The sequence below is a fragment of the Pteropus medius genome, unplaced genomic scaffold (assembly GCF_902729225.1).
Source record: "Pteropus medius unplaced genomic scaffold, Ma_sr-lr_union100, whole genome shotgun sequence".
NCBI classification, from domain to species: domain Eukaryota; kingdom Metazoa; phylum Chordata; class Mammalia; order Chiroptera; family Pteropodidae; genus Pteropus; species Pteropus medius.
In genome coordinates this window covers 5,054,960-5,067,110 of record NW_024347791.1, presented here as the reverse complement: position 1 = coordinate 5,067,110, position 12,151 = coordinate 5,054,960, and the positions used below count along the sequence as shown (strand labels likewise).

The window sequence follows — 12,151 nt, the reverse complement described above, 5'->3', positions numbered from 1 at the left end:
GGTAGTCTTAAAATTTTTACATAGCAGTTCAGAAAATACTAGCTAGTTTTTAAATTTTTAGATGTAAATGCAGAAACAAAATACTGAATATGAATTTTGACGCTAACACAATAATGAAATACAAATACACTTTAAACAACTCTAATAGATAAAAAATGCAGATTTCTAGGTTTTACCCTAACTTGCTGATCTACAATACAGCAGAGTTTTCACAACTGCTGCAGGTGATTCCTGTGCACTTGAACACTTGGGAACTGATGAACGAGTTATAAAATAGGGAGCACGTCCTTCTGTGCTAAGTAACTGGAACCATCTTACACCTCTCATTGGACAGAAATGACTCAAAGGAATGGGCACCAGTGGAGGAAGGTAGAAAATTGATATTTACTGGCATCTACATACCCATACCCATACATTATCTGATTTAATCAATATGAGGAAAGTACCTTTATTCTCTTTACAAATACGGAACAGGCTAACTTTCAGTGTTCGTTGAATTTCCCATATCACTTCTGAATTAGTGTAAGTCACAACTTTTCCAGCTTATGTTCATAAGCAGAAATGGGGCTACTTGATAACTAGTCCTTCATTCTGCTGTTGGCATTCAGTGCTGTCTGTGTGCTTGATTTACCAGGCCGTCTAACCAGTGTGAGCCCATTGGAGTCTTCCAGGTGATCGTGTTTACTTTGGCAGCTAATTACATTTTGCTACAGAAATGAATTTAGTGTAATTATACACATTATTTAAAGGAAATGATTTTGTTAGAGCCCTTTTTTCACACAGGAAATAAAATTTGACTCATGTTGACTCAAGAATATCTCCTGCTACGTTGTCAATTTTGAATATTTTAAATTTTATTCATAGACGTGAATAAGAATGCAAAAATAGAAAAACGCAGAGAAGTTCAAAGGCTTACCAAAGAAAACATGGAATAGGATTTGATCTAAGGGAAAATAAAGTCAATATACTGCATGTTTGACCATGAATGTGGGTTTTTAAAAATCTTTTCAAGTTAGAGTAAGTTACAAGTGTTTCTAAAACCATAACTGCCTCTAGGTTTTCTGCCTGCACACCTAAATTTCGCTGCTGTACTGATGAGGCTTTTTTAAATTAATGGCCACAAAGCACACATGGTCATTCAACTCTGCTGAACTTTCTTTTTTACACACACACACACACACACACACACACACACACACACACACACACACACACACAGCACACATGGTCGACCAGCTCTGCCAGACTTTCTTTTGCACACACACACACACACACACACACACCCCTCTTGTATGTTCACTTTCCTATTACTCGAAACTATTTCTTATCTCCTCTTTCCAGCCCTCCTATTGTTCTCCCCTCCTCCCATACTGTCCTCCTCTAACCAGTGACTCCTGCCTCTCAACCAGCCATCCTCTCAGTCTGCCTGCCTCTGTTCCCTCTCTCCAAGGACCAGGACTAGTACCTCCGCTCTTACCAAAGTCAGCCCACCTTCAGTTCCTCAAGGATGCTGATACTGCAGTTTTCCATCTCTCATCTGTCTCTCTCTCTTCTGGGTCATATCCATCAGCATATAAACATGTTCTAGTATTTGCTCTCCCTTAAAGAAAATTAATCTCACAATCTATTTTTCTGCTTCCCTTTGCAGTAAAGTTTCTTGAAAAACTTTAAAGTTCTGCCCCTTCCTCATCTTGTGTTCTCTCAACCCACTCCGGCTGCCTTCTTACCTTTCTCATTCCACCCGAATCACTTTTGATAGGGCCAACTAACGATTTCCTTTTTGCCGAATCCATTGGTCACTTGTTTTGGTTGACCCCTCCATGGCATTCAGCATTATTGACCATGTCCTCTTTTCCTGTCCTCTTTTTCTGCCTCTGGTCAACCCTTTCCAGGTTTGGCCAGTCACTGTTACAAATCTATACTTTGTTTCTGTGCCAGCTCATCTAGAGTCATAGTTTTAAATAACCACAGATAAGCAGATATGCAGATGACCTCTACTCCTGACTTCTTACAACTCCAACTTCACCATTTGTCTATTTGACATCTAAAAGGTGACCATATAATCTATTCCAAGCTGAGAGACACTTGAGCGTGCGAGCACCGCTGATGATTTCAGAACAAGCACAAACTAACATTTCTGCACGGGTTTTCCATCACACTTAGGATGAGACCCTGCTCCTCAGATGGACCTGTGATGGTCATCTTTCATTTTGTACCACTCTCCGTGACACTCAGTCTTGCCCCGACCGTACTGGCTGCCATTCTTTTCCTTGAAAGACATTCCCACGTGACTGGGTAAGTGAATTACCCTCTCTATGCTCAAGTCCCCTCATCAGTCAAACAGTAAACAACAGTACCAAATTCTTACCGTTGCAAAGCACAATGTACCCAGCTGGCGCTTAGTAGGTGCTGCAGAGAGATTTCTTTCACTCTCCTAAGGAACTGAATAGATATGGATAGGGAGGGTTACTTGGATTTGCTGAATTGAAGACATGGCCTGCATTTTTCATCATTTTTTCCTTATGGCCATATACGCATAGTGCACAGATATTTGAGTGTCAGGCAACTGGTTGTGTATTTGTTACAAAGTTCAAACTCCACAGCTGAAAGCAAGCCAGTCTTTATCTGGATAATCTTTATCTTGGAACAAGATTTAGAAATAGAAATGTGAAATGCTACTAAAATCAATAATGATCCTCACACATTATCTCTTTTATAGGCAAACGTAGATTTTCAGGAAGTTTTAAACTGCCTCATTTACTTCAAATGCATATAAAATAAATCATTTCAAATTTAAGGAATTTTAGAGAAGTTTTTATTAAACTCCCTAAATTTGCTGGTACTCACTCTTTTGGAAGGTCAGGTAGAGGTGAGTTTTCTTATGCCAACTCATAAGCAATCCTTTTTCTACTCACAAGGTTTGAAAAGAAGTCAGACCATGGTCAATCTGGGCTCTGTCACTTGGCAGCTAAGTGGCCTTTCTAAGCTTGTTTCTTCATCTGAAAATTGGGGAAAGTAATGAATACACATAAAAGTGTTTCATGAGATATAAAATGGTCAATTTCAAATATAAGTAATGAATACACATAAAAGTGTTTCATGAGATATAAAATGGTCAATTTCAAATATAAGTAAGCTCTAATGGTTCTTTTTGGATGAATAATACTTGTTTCTCAAAGATATTCACTTATTCCAACCAGGAAATAAAATCAGCTTTCTCTGAAAAAATGTATTAGAAGTCTGCAGATGTTTCACTTAAAACTAAGTTACAGAACTCAGACCTCAGTAGAGTGATGCTTCAGAGCTGGTGGTGGTGAAGAAGTCTGGGTCTGCATCCCAGATGAAATGTGCTATGTGAAAAAAAAAAGTACCCAGACTGAATTAAGGGACTGCACTTGTCAGTTTCTTAGAAATGATTTCACTTATGACATAGCACACTGGTGTGCCATTTAATAGTATAAGAGTTTTTTTAAAAAAAGGCTTAAGGTCAAAATTACCAATTTTATTTTTAAAAAGGCAATTTATATTTTAAAACAGAGCAAATGAGTCCGATAATTTAGAGGTAATTTACACACAATTCAGAAGCTAAGCAGGTTCTTAAAATGACTGGTACCTGTAAACTGCCTGAATCACTCAGTTTCACTCTACACCGCCAGAAAGAAGCAACTTCCTTACTCTTCAACATTTAATGGTGCCACAGGGTTAAATAATGGCCTTCCTTTTTTGGCCTGAATTTTACCAAAGTTAGCCTCAAACTCTTTTTTCGTTCCATGTAGATTTGCTAGATGTCCATCCTTTATTCTGTAGCCTAAGGAATTCAGTTTCCTTATTCTGTACTGTACTATCTGCGGTGTTAATTCAAGAACCGTTGGCGTCTCTCTTATCTGAGCTATGGAAATTCCTTCTTTCAGTAATCCCTCGATTCTCTCTTCCAAAATGGGAACAGAATAATATAAAAGGGCAGGGCATTTCAAAACTAGTTGCTTTAGGTCATGATCTGTGCATTTAAAAGCATTTTTAGAGAAGGAAATACTGTTCTGTATACTTCTTGGGCAAAGTTGAAAAAGAAACCCTTTGAGTTTGGACAGAAGTTGGAGAATTTCAAAGTTTGTGAAACCCTGCTCCTGGAGAAATTCTAGTGTTTCCTTTATAGCTGCAGAAGAATTTAACAAAATAAATGGGTTTTGGCTTAATAATTTTAGTAGCCAAACTTTCATGTTGGCTTCAGAGCCACCTAAATTTAGATAATTCTCTTGGAGAATCCTTATCATTTCCTTATTCTTCTCAACAGGATTATGAAAAATACTAGATGCAGTTGTCAAAAATCTGCTGATGACCACATTTCTGAGTCCCAACTCTTGAAAGAACTGAATGTTCAGCTTCTGGTTCTCCTGGTGTTTAACAGTAAAGAAAGAGTCTGGAAACTGTTCTATAACTTGACTAACTCTTCCTCGTTTTTGCAGACTGACTGCCAGAGTTCTCTTTGGGTGTGAACAGCGGCTGGGGTGCAGACAACTGCTTCTGGGCAGCGTTCCAAAATACTGGCTACAGCCGTCTCATCGGCACCTAGTTGTTGTAAAATATTTGCAATTTCTTCAACATAGGTTTCATCCTCCAAAAGTACCCATTCTTTTAATCTGCGAATTTTTCTGATGTCCACTGAAAATTTATAGAGTTTTTCCACTGTTTTTTTGTTTTCTTTTTTTGACTGGTTATCAGTCGTGTAGGTGAAGCATGGTAAAATAGGTCTGTGTTTGGGAGCCGATAGCACCTTTCTCAAAGAACACAGCTTGCAAGGCTGGGATCTCAGCAGCAGCTTCCACAACATGCCTGCAATCCACTGGCTTACTCCCCACCGTCCTGGGACTCAGAATGTATTCATGGTGCCTGTAAGAAAGAAAATACACGTTTTAACATAAGGAGTGCTGACTTCTAGAACACAAACACAAATTTAGCTGTAACTGAGCATGGAAAAGAGACATTTAAATTAGGAAAACTACTCACATGGAATATTACATATATCCTCTTAATTTTTAAAGGAATTATACCTCTTTATAAATACATTGTCTATTTGAGCTTTGCGACAACCTTGTGAAGTAGTTATTTTTATTTTACAGATCAGTAATAAGCCCACAAAAAGTTCAATGATTCACAGACCTTGGATATTATTTTGATACAAATTCCTCTTCCTACAACTTTGATATGTTTCTCTTTAGGTCTACATTACATACATAGTGTTTTTTTGTTAACAGTTTACATTTTTTAAGGTTTTACATTCTCAAGGTGATGGTTAGCTGAAGTAAAAACTTACCAAGAAAGGGAGTAGGGTCATCTCTAATTTTATATTTTAGAGCGAACATTTTTGCTGAATAACTATTACCGGAAGTCTGTCAGTTAATTTATTTAAAATAAGTCTGAGCCAGGTAAAATGAGAAATGCCATGTGACTGCCCCAGTGGAGCCGATGGGGGATCATGTTGGCTGTGGAATGGGGAATGACTTTGAGAACAGTCTACCAGCTGTCCCCACTCGACAGCTTTACTTTAGGCACCTAGAGATGGTTATACTGTGCCGAATGCATTGCAGCCTTTGGCACTATTATGTCTCTAGTAATGAAAACATGCCCAGTTTGTTCTAACTTTCAGTGCCTGAGAGTTAAGTGTTTCGGTCCTACCACAAAAGTGCGTAGTGCTGAGGTATTTATCTAACTCCTTCAGCAGCCTTCCCTTATAATTTGTAGGTATGAAGTTAAATCGAAAAAAGCGATTTCCGATCCCTGCCCTTAATAATGCTCTTGCCATGTTTGCCAAGGACTCTTCGCCTTTCAAGCCTGTCCTAACTCATCCAAAGAAATGCTTATTTTTAAAGAAAAAAAATAACAGGTAACGATGTTCTCATTTTGGTTTACTATTTGTAACGACAGCTCATTGTTAGTGCCTGCAATGTCCAAAATGTCCAAAATAATTGTAGGCATAGCTTCTGTTTTATTTCTCGTGGTTCAACCAGAGTTTCCTTCAGGTGATTCCTTAATAGCCAAGATGTAAATATGAAAGTATTTTTTTTTAAGTTTCTAAGAAGACCATGGATTTTCACAGAAAGAAGGAGGTACAATGAGGAAGGGCAGAGGCGGATCTAGGCTGGAGCCCCACGCGACCACTGTTTAAGGGGGCCCACAAGCTCGGGCCGCTCATCTGTACCACACGCTGGAAGGAGTGTGGGCTCTGCAGTCAAACTGTCCACACGCAGTCCTGGCTCTAATTTATGGGATCATCTTGGGAAAGTTGATTGGCCTTTAAACAAGTAAACAAATGTGATGAAAACAGTGCCTCATCATACATGTTCAATACACATTAGTTATAATCACAATAGTACTATCTGTAAAATGGAGAGCACAGCAGGTAAACTTTACAGGAATATTGCAAGGGTTAAAAATGCATGTCAAGTACTTCACACAGAGCCTCCATTTATTTCTGTTACTAGGAAAGACCTGTAGCTAAAATTCTTATAGTAATATGACTTTAAATTATATTTTAGACAGAAGTAAATTTTTTACAAAGAATTACTAAAAATCGCATTTTAAGTGCTTTGGCTATCCAAAATAACTACTTATAAAAGCAATACATTCTCACCACAGAGAATTTGCCAAATTCTGAGAAGTATAGGAACTGAAAAAAAGTTTTCATAATCCTACCACCTACAGAAAACTTCATATTTTGATATATAAGTCCAGTTTTATTCCATGTTTATTATAATTTTAAAATATATAAAGTTGCCTTATATGTGAGCGAGGTTCTAAACTCAGCCAATAAAGTGAAAATTACAAAAACTCAGAATTTTCCTTGAAAATTTCTTAAGCAGGCCCCACACTGGACACCAACAGGAGGAACACACGCCAGTGTTGGCTAAGCGCCAGATGAAGGAGCTGGCTTGCTGTGAGGGTCACCTTACAAAAATTGACAGATCATCAAATATTCAACACTTAACACAGGCATGAGGCTCCTGCCCCAGTGAACCTAAGGGAAACGCGGACTGACTCCCATTTCCTGCTTACTACGGAGTGAAGTTATCATGTGCTCAGGTGAGCTGTCTGAACAATAAAAGCTGTTGATTATGTCTTGCTCTATCTCATTCTCTCTGGGATGAACAAAAGGTTGACTGCAAAAGTGAAAAGCACAAGGGTTGTGACTCCTCTGTAATCAATACCCAATGTATATACAATTTATTCTTTTATTTTATCCACTTGTATCTAACTTTGGCATCGAAAACGCTCTAAATATTTTAAATGAGTGCATGATATATGGGATTACTATAATTCTGTATAATTCGTTCCCTAGCATTTGGGCTCTCTGTAATTCTTTGGTATATGCTGAATATCTGTCCACATTTCCTATTTTTTCCTTTAGGATGAATTCCTAGAAGTAGAATTACTATAGAGGAGATGTGTGAACATTTGAAAAGCTAAGTTGTTGATTTACTATCCAGAAAAGCTATTTCAATTGACATTCTCATAAGAGGTATTAGTGAGTCATCAGTTTTAATTTTAATATGTGAAAAATGAATATAACACTAACTTAACTTCAGTTTAATAGTGAGGCTAACCTTTTTTTAAATTATTTTGACCATCTTCATTTCCTTTTGTGAATTATTACTGCCTTTTGCCTTTTTAAATGGCAATCTTTCTGCTTTTCTTGTATACAAACTCTTAAATATTTTAAGGATAATCTTATTTTTGTAAATATTTTCTCCAGTTTTAGCATACCAAACTGGTTACTTTTTTTTTTTTAGTGGCAAGATATATGTAACATAAAATTTACTATTTTAAGTGTACATTAACTAAATTCAAAATACTGCACAACTACTACCACTATTTCTAGAACTTTTTCATCATCCCAAACACCAACTCTGTACCCATTAAACAATAATTCCCTACTCCTTTCTCCTCTCAGCCCCTTGTAACTTGTTTTCTTCTCTACGAATTTGCCTACTCTTAGTACTTCATGTAAGTGCAGTCATACAATATTTGTCCTTTATGTCTGGCTTAGAATGTCTTTAAGGTTCATATATATATAGTATGTGTCAGAACAAAGTGGTTAATTTAAGTGGGCAAAGGGTCAGGGAAGTTTTCCTTCATGATTCCTACTGCTTTTAAGCATCAGATGATTAGATAAAAATTCATCTATATTTCCTTATATATTTTTGCTTGAATTTTAAAAGCTCTTTCAATTCATTTGGAATTTGGCTGCGAGCTAAGAATCTAAACAGATTTTATCAAAGTTTAGCTATCTCCAAACACTATTTTTGAACAATCCTTCCATTCCCCATGATTTGTGATGCCTCCTTTGTTATACAGTAAATGTAGCTTCTGTTTCTAGCTAGCTTCCATTCTTACTCCCCTACTACTTTGTAATTCCCTGAATGAGCCAAGTGGGAACTTTCTGGCCTTGCTGCATACTTGGCTCCAACCTAAAACAATATCTGGTCAATTCACTCTTGCACATCCCCTACCAAACTATGTCAAATATTCGCAACTCGGATCTCCAGCTTCCCCCGAACCCCATTCCCTCCTTCACTCTTAACCAATACCCTTGCCACTCCTACAAAGAAAGGAGAGCAACTCATCCCACCAAACATAAACCTCCTGCTATAGCCTCTTCCCTGCACTTAACACCTTTCATTATCCCGGTAATCTCTACAAAGGCGCTGATCTCAACCCCTCTGGCCTGGGATCTGCAGAGCCCTTCTTTCTCATGTATGCACTCCTTCATCTGTATCCTCCTCTCTGAGGCTCCCACCCTCACCTCAATGGTTCTTCCTCCCACTGCCACTCCAGCTAAAACCCTATTTTTCTCTTCCCCTCAGTTAATTCTTGTGAATTCTCCTTTTTCTCCATTTTCTCTCCTCCTACTTATATGGCTTCCAATAAAAACAACTCCCATATGATTAGAGCCAATGAGTAGCTTTAGTTCCTATCGCTTGACCTCTGCGGTATAGGCGCAGTTGACCACTCCGCAGTTGACCACTTTCTCCGTGAAATCTCCCTCACTTGACCTGCAGGATTTCCCATTCTCCCAGTTCTCCTCCTTCCTTCCTACATATCGGACCTTCCTTTATCTGTCTCCTTTGGAGGCTCATCTTCAAGGCTCGGTTCTAGACTCTCTCCTCTGATCCTGTCCTTGTCCAGGGCTTCACTTAATCCACTTGGGTACTTCTCCAGCTGCTTCTCAAAATGTGATCCTGTCACCTCCCTACAATAAGCTTTTCAATGGCACTTTGGGATAAAGACTTAAAACAAAATAAAAATACCTTGCCATGGCCTACAAGGGTTCTTTGTCTGGGCTCTGTTGCCACCCAAATTCCAGTCCCCCTGCACGAGCCACCACCTGCTTCCTTTCAGTCCCTGGTGCTCCACTTGTTCCCACCACAGGGTCTTTGAAGACTGAGGACTGTTCTCCAGGCTCAAAGTGCCCCTAACTCCAAGGTTAAGTGTCACTTTCCTGGGGAAACTTCCATGACCTCCATGAATAGATGGAGCCTCCTGTTCCCATTATAGGCTCTCGTGGAATCATGGACTGCTCCTCTGTGCCACCTGTCATAGCTGCAGCTGTTGATGTGTTTTTTGTCTCACCCTCCATGAGGGCACAGACTGGTCACCACTGTGTTCTATGAATTGCTTCTCTAACCTTCACCTGGCTGACATCGGTGACGCTAGGAGGCATTCATAGGCAAGTGACTTTAGTATGTGCTCCTCCATGGCACCTTGCTCTTGACCCTACTGTAGCACTATACTCCCTTAAGTTTGTTATTTATTCAACCAGTATTTTGGCTTTTTTTTTTTTAAACACTCACGCAATGGCATTATGCTAACACTAGCTCTTCTGCTAAAATGTTTCTTCATATCCTTGGATTACAGATCCATCTGATGAGAGCCACAGACTCTCATTCAAAAAAAAGACTCATATCTACAGTTTGCAAAAGATTGTGGCAGGATTCATGGGTGCCCTGCAGCCCAAATGTGAACAATCTGTACTAGACTGAAGGCACCAGGAGGGCAGGGTCTGAGTGCTCTTCTACTTTACCCGCTGCACCCAGCAAAGAACTTGGTCCACAGAGGAACAAAAATCCGTGTTTGTCAACTGGAACTGACAAACCACGTTCATGAAGCACCTTAATGTAGTGGCTAAAACTGTGAGCTGCCTGGACTTAGTTCCTGGTCATTAGTTGTGTTTGAGCATCAGGAAAATGGGAACACTACATCCTGGGTGATGTGAAGATTAAATTAGTTGATATCATAAATCACACAGTATTCAGAAAACTCAGTAAAGCATCACAACAACACATTTCAAAGATGAGAACACAGCTGCAGGTAAAGGTTTCTCGGCTAATAAAGGGCAGGCCTTGTATTCAAACCCAACGGCTTGGCTCCAGAGTCCAGATATAATGCTTTTAGTAAATGTTTGTTAAAACACCATGTAGGCTATTTTAAGAAACTTCATGTTTTTTAGACATTTTTCAGGAGTGAAATCCATTTCTGTAATATCCATAACATATAAACACCAGTAACTTCGATTAAATTCTACTTTTATAACGTGTACGATCTACCGACAGTTTCAAATTAACCCCAATGTTTATAAGCCAGGAAAAACGAAGACCCAAGTAAAAAGATCTCGGAGCGCACGAAACCCACACATCCATCCTGTGGCGCCTGAGCTGCTCCAGAAAGACCCGGGACCTGCGGCGCCCCGGCGTCCGCCCAGCCCCGGCGGAGCTGAGCGGCGGGCCGGGAGGGCGGTTTCGCGGTGGGTGGCCCTAGACCCCTGCCTCTCGGCCGCTGCCGTGCCGGTGACGAATCCTCCCGACCCTTCCCCACCCCCCCCGGGGGAGGAAGATCGCGACTCACCTGTCTGTGTCTACTCCTTAAGGGGCAGTGAGTCCTGGGTCCCTGGCTCTGTCCTTCCTCCCTCATCCGGCCGATGATCCCCGTGGCCAGTCGTCTTCCCGAGGGCTGGGGACTAAGCTCAGGGTCCCCAGCGCCCAGCAGGCCACCTGCCCCTCTGCCCGCGGACAACAGGGCACAGGAGACCCAAGAGCCCGCAGGCGCACGCCCTCGCAGCCCCGCTGCAGCCAATCAGGGCGCGGGACACAGGCAACGTGACCCTCCCGACGCCCGCGGACGCCGCAAGGCGGGGTGGGGCTCGCAGAGCTGGGCCAGCCTGGGAACCAGCTATCCAAGGGCTGTCGCCGGGTGCCGACAGTTACTGCCTGTGGCAATTTCACACCATTTCCTTCCCAGTATTTGAAAGAGTTGGAGTTTCAGTCGTTTTGTCCCTTGGGGAATGTCAGTAGCCCGTGAGAAAAGACGTAGAAGTAACTCAGAAACTACTGTATCTTCAAGCTAGAGTCATTCAGAATTCTCCAAATAATTCCATAGAACTAATTTACAAAAGAAATGTAGTTTTAAAAAGCCCCAAACCTCTTTGAAGCATATCTAGCCTTCTTGCTACCCACCCTCTCCATCCCCAACCCAGCAGAGAACTTTAAAAGCCTTCCTGCCGCCTTCACCTAAATACTTGCCTTTTCTGATAACTGCCAAGAGGTTCACATTCCAATTATTACTTGTGATGTCAACTTTATAATTTTTCCTGAAAGCCAGGCTTAATGTCTGCCCCGTTTATTCTCATGTGTCCACCCAATCAACCAACAACGTGTGGCATGCCTGTTAAGTGCCAAGCATGTGAAACAGCAATGAGAAGACAGTGGCGAACAAGATGATGGAGAATAAAAAGTACTTTTCCTGTTCTGGTGGAGTTTACATTCTTGTGGAGGACAAACACATTGACAACCAGTAACATGATTAATCGCAACTAGAGTTGAATGTTTCCAAGGACAGACCGCCCTGATCCTGCCTGGCTGTCCTCCGCGTACGTGTGGAATTGGAAGCAGGACAGCTGTGATTTTCCTAAGCTGGCAGCCCCTCCCTTACTGTTAACATAGCACATTGTGCACAGTCCTGACACAGCTGTAACACACAGCACCATAATTCTTCTAGATGGCTCTCTAACCTTGTGGAGTTGACTTCCTGAGGATACTGATGAATTTATTTTCCTATGAACAATACTTGGCACATGGTAGGGACTCAGGAAATGCTAATTAAA

General features: G+C 40.7%; 1 protein-coding gene and 1 long non-coding RNA gene across 2 annotated transcripts; one reads left to right on the top strand and one right to left on the bottom strand.

Annotated features, from left to right (window-relative positions):
- Positions 1 to 2,604: 2,604 nt before the first annotated feature.
- Positions 2,605 to 11,113, bottom strand: MTERF2 (mitochondrial transcription termination factor 2). Its single transcript, XM_039877874.1, is given in 3 exon segments — positions 2,605 to 4,435; positions 4,438 to 4,887; positions 10,897 to 11,113. Coding segments are annotated over 2 exon segments (1,155 nt in total). The 5' UTR covers positions 4,829 to 4,887; positions 10,897 to 11,113; the 3' UTR covers positions 2,605 to 3,671.
- LOC120614913 (uncharacterized) lies at positions 4,885 to 7,116 on the top strand. Its single transcript, XR_005656128.1, has 2 exons — positions 4,885 to 5,881; positions 6,858 to 7,116. It is a non-coding gene; the product is annotated as an uncharacterized LOC120614913 (long non-coding RNA).
- Positions 11,114 to 12,151: the final 1,038 nt, after the last annotated feature.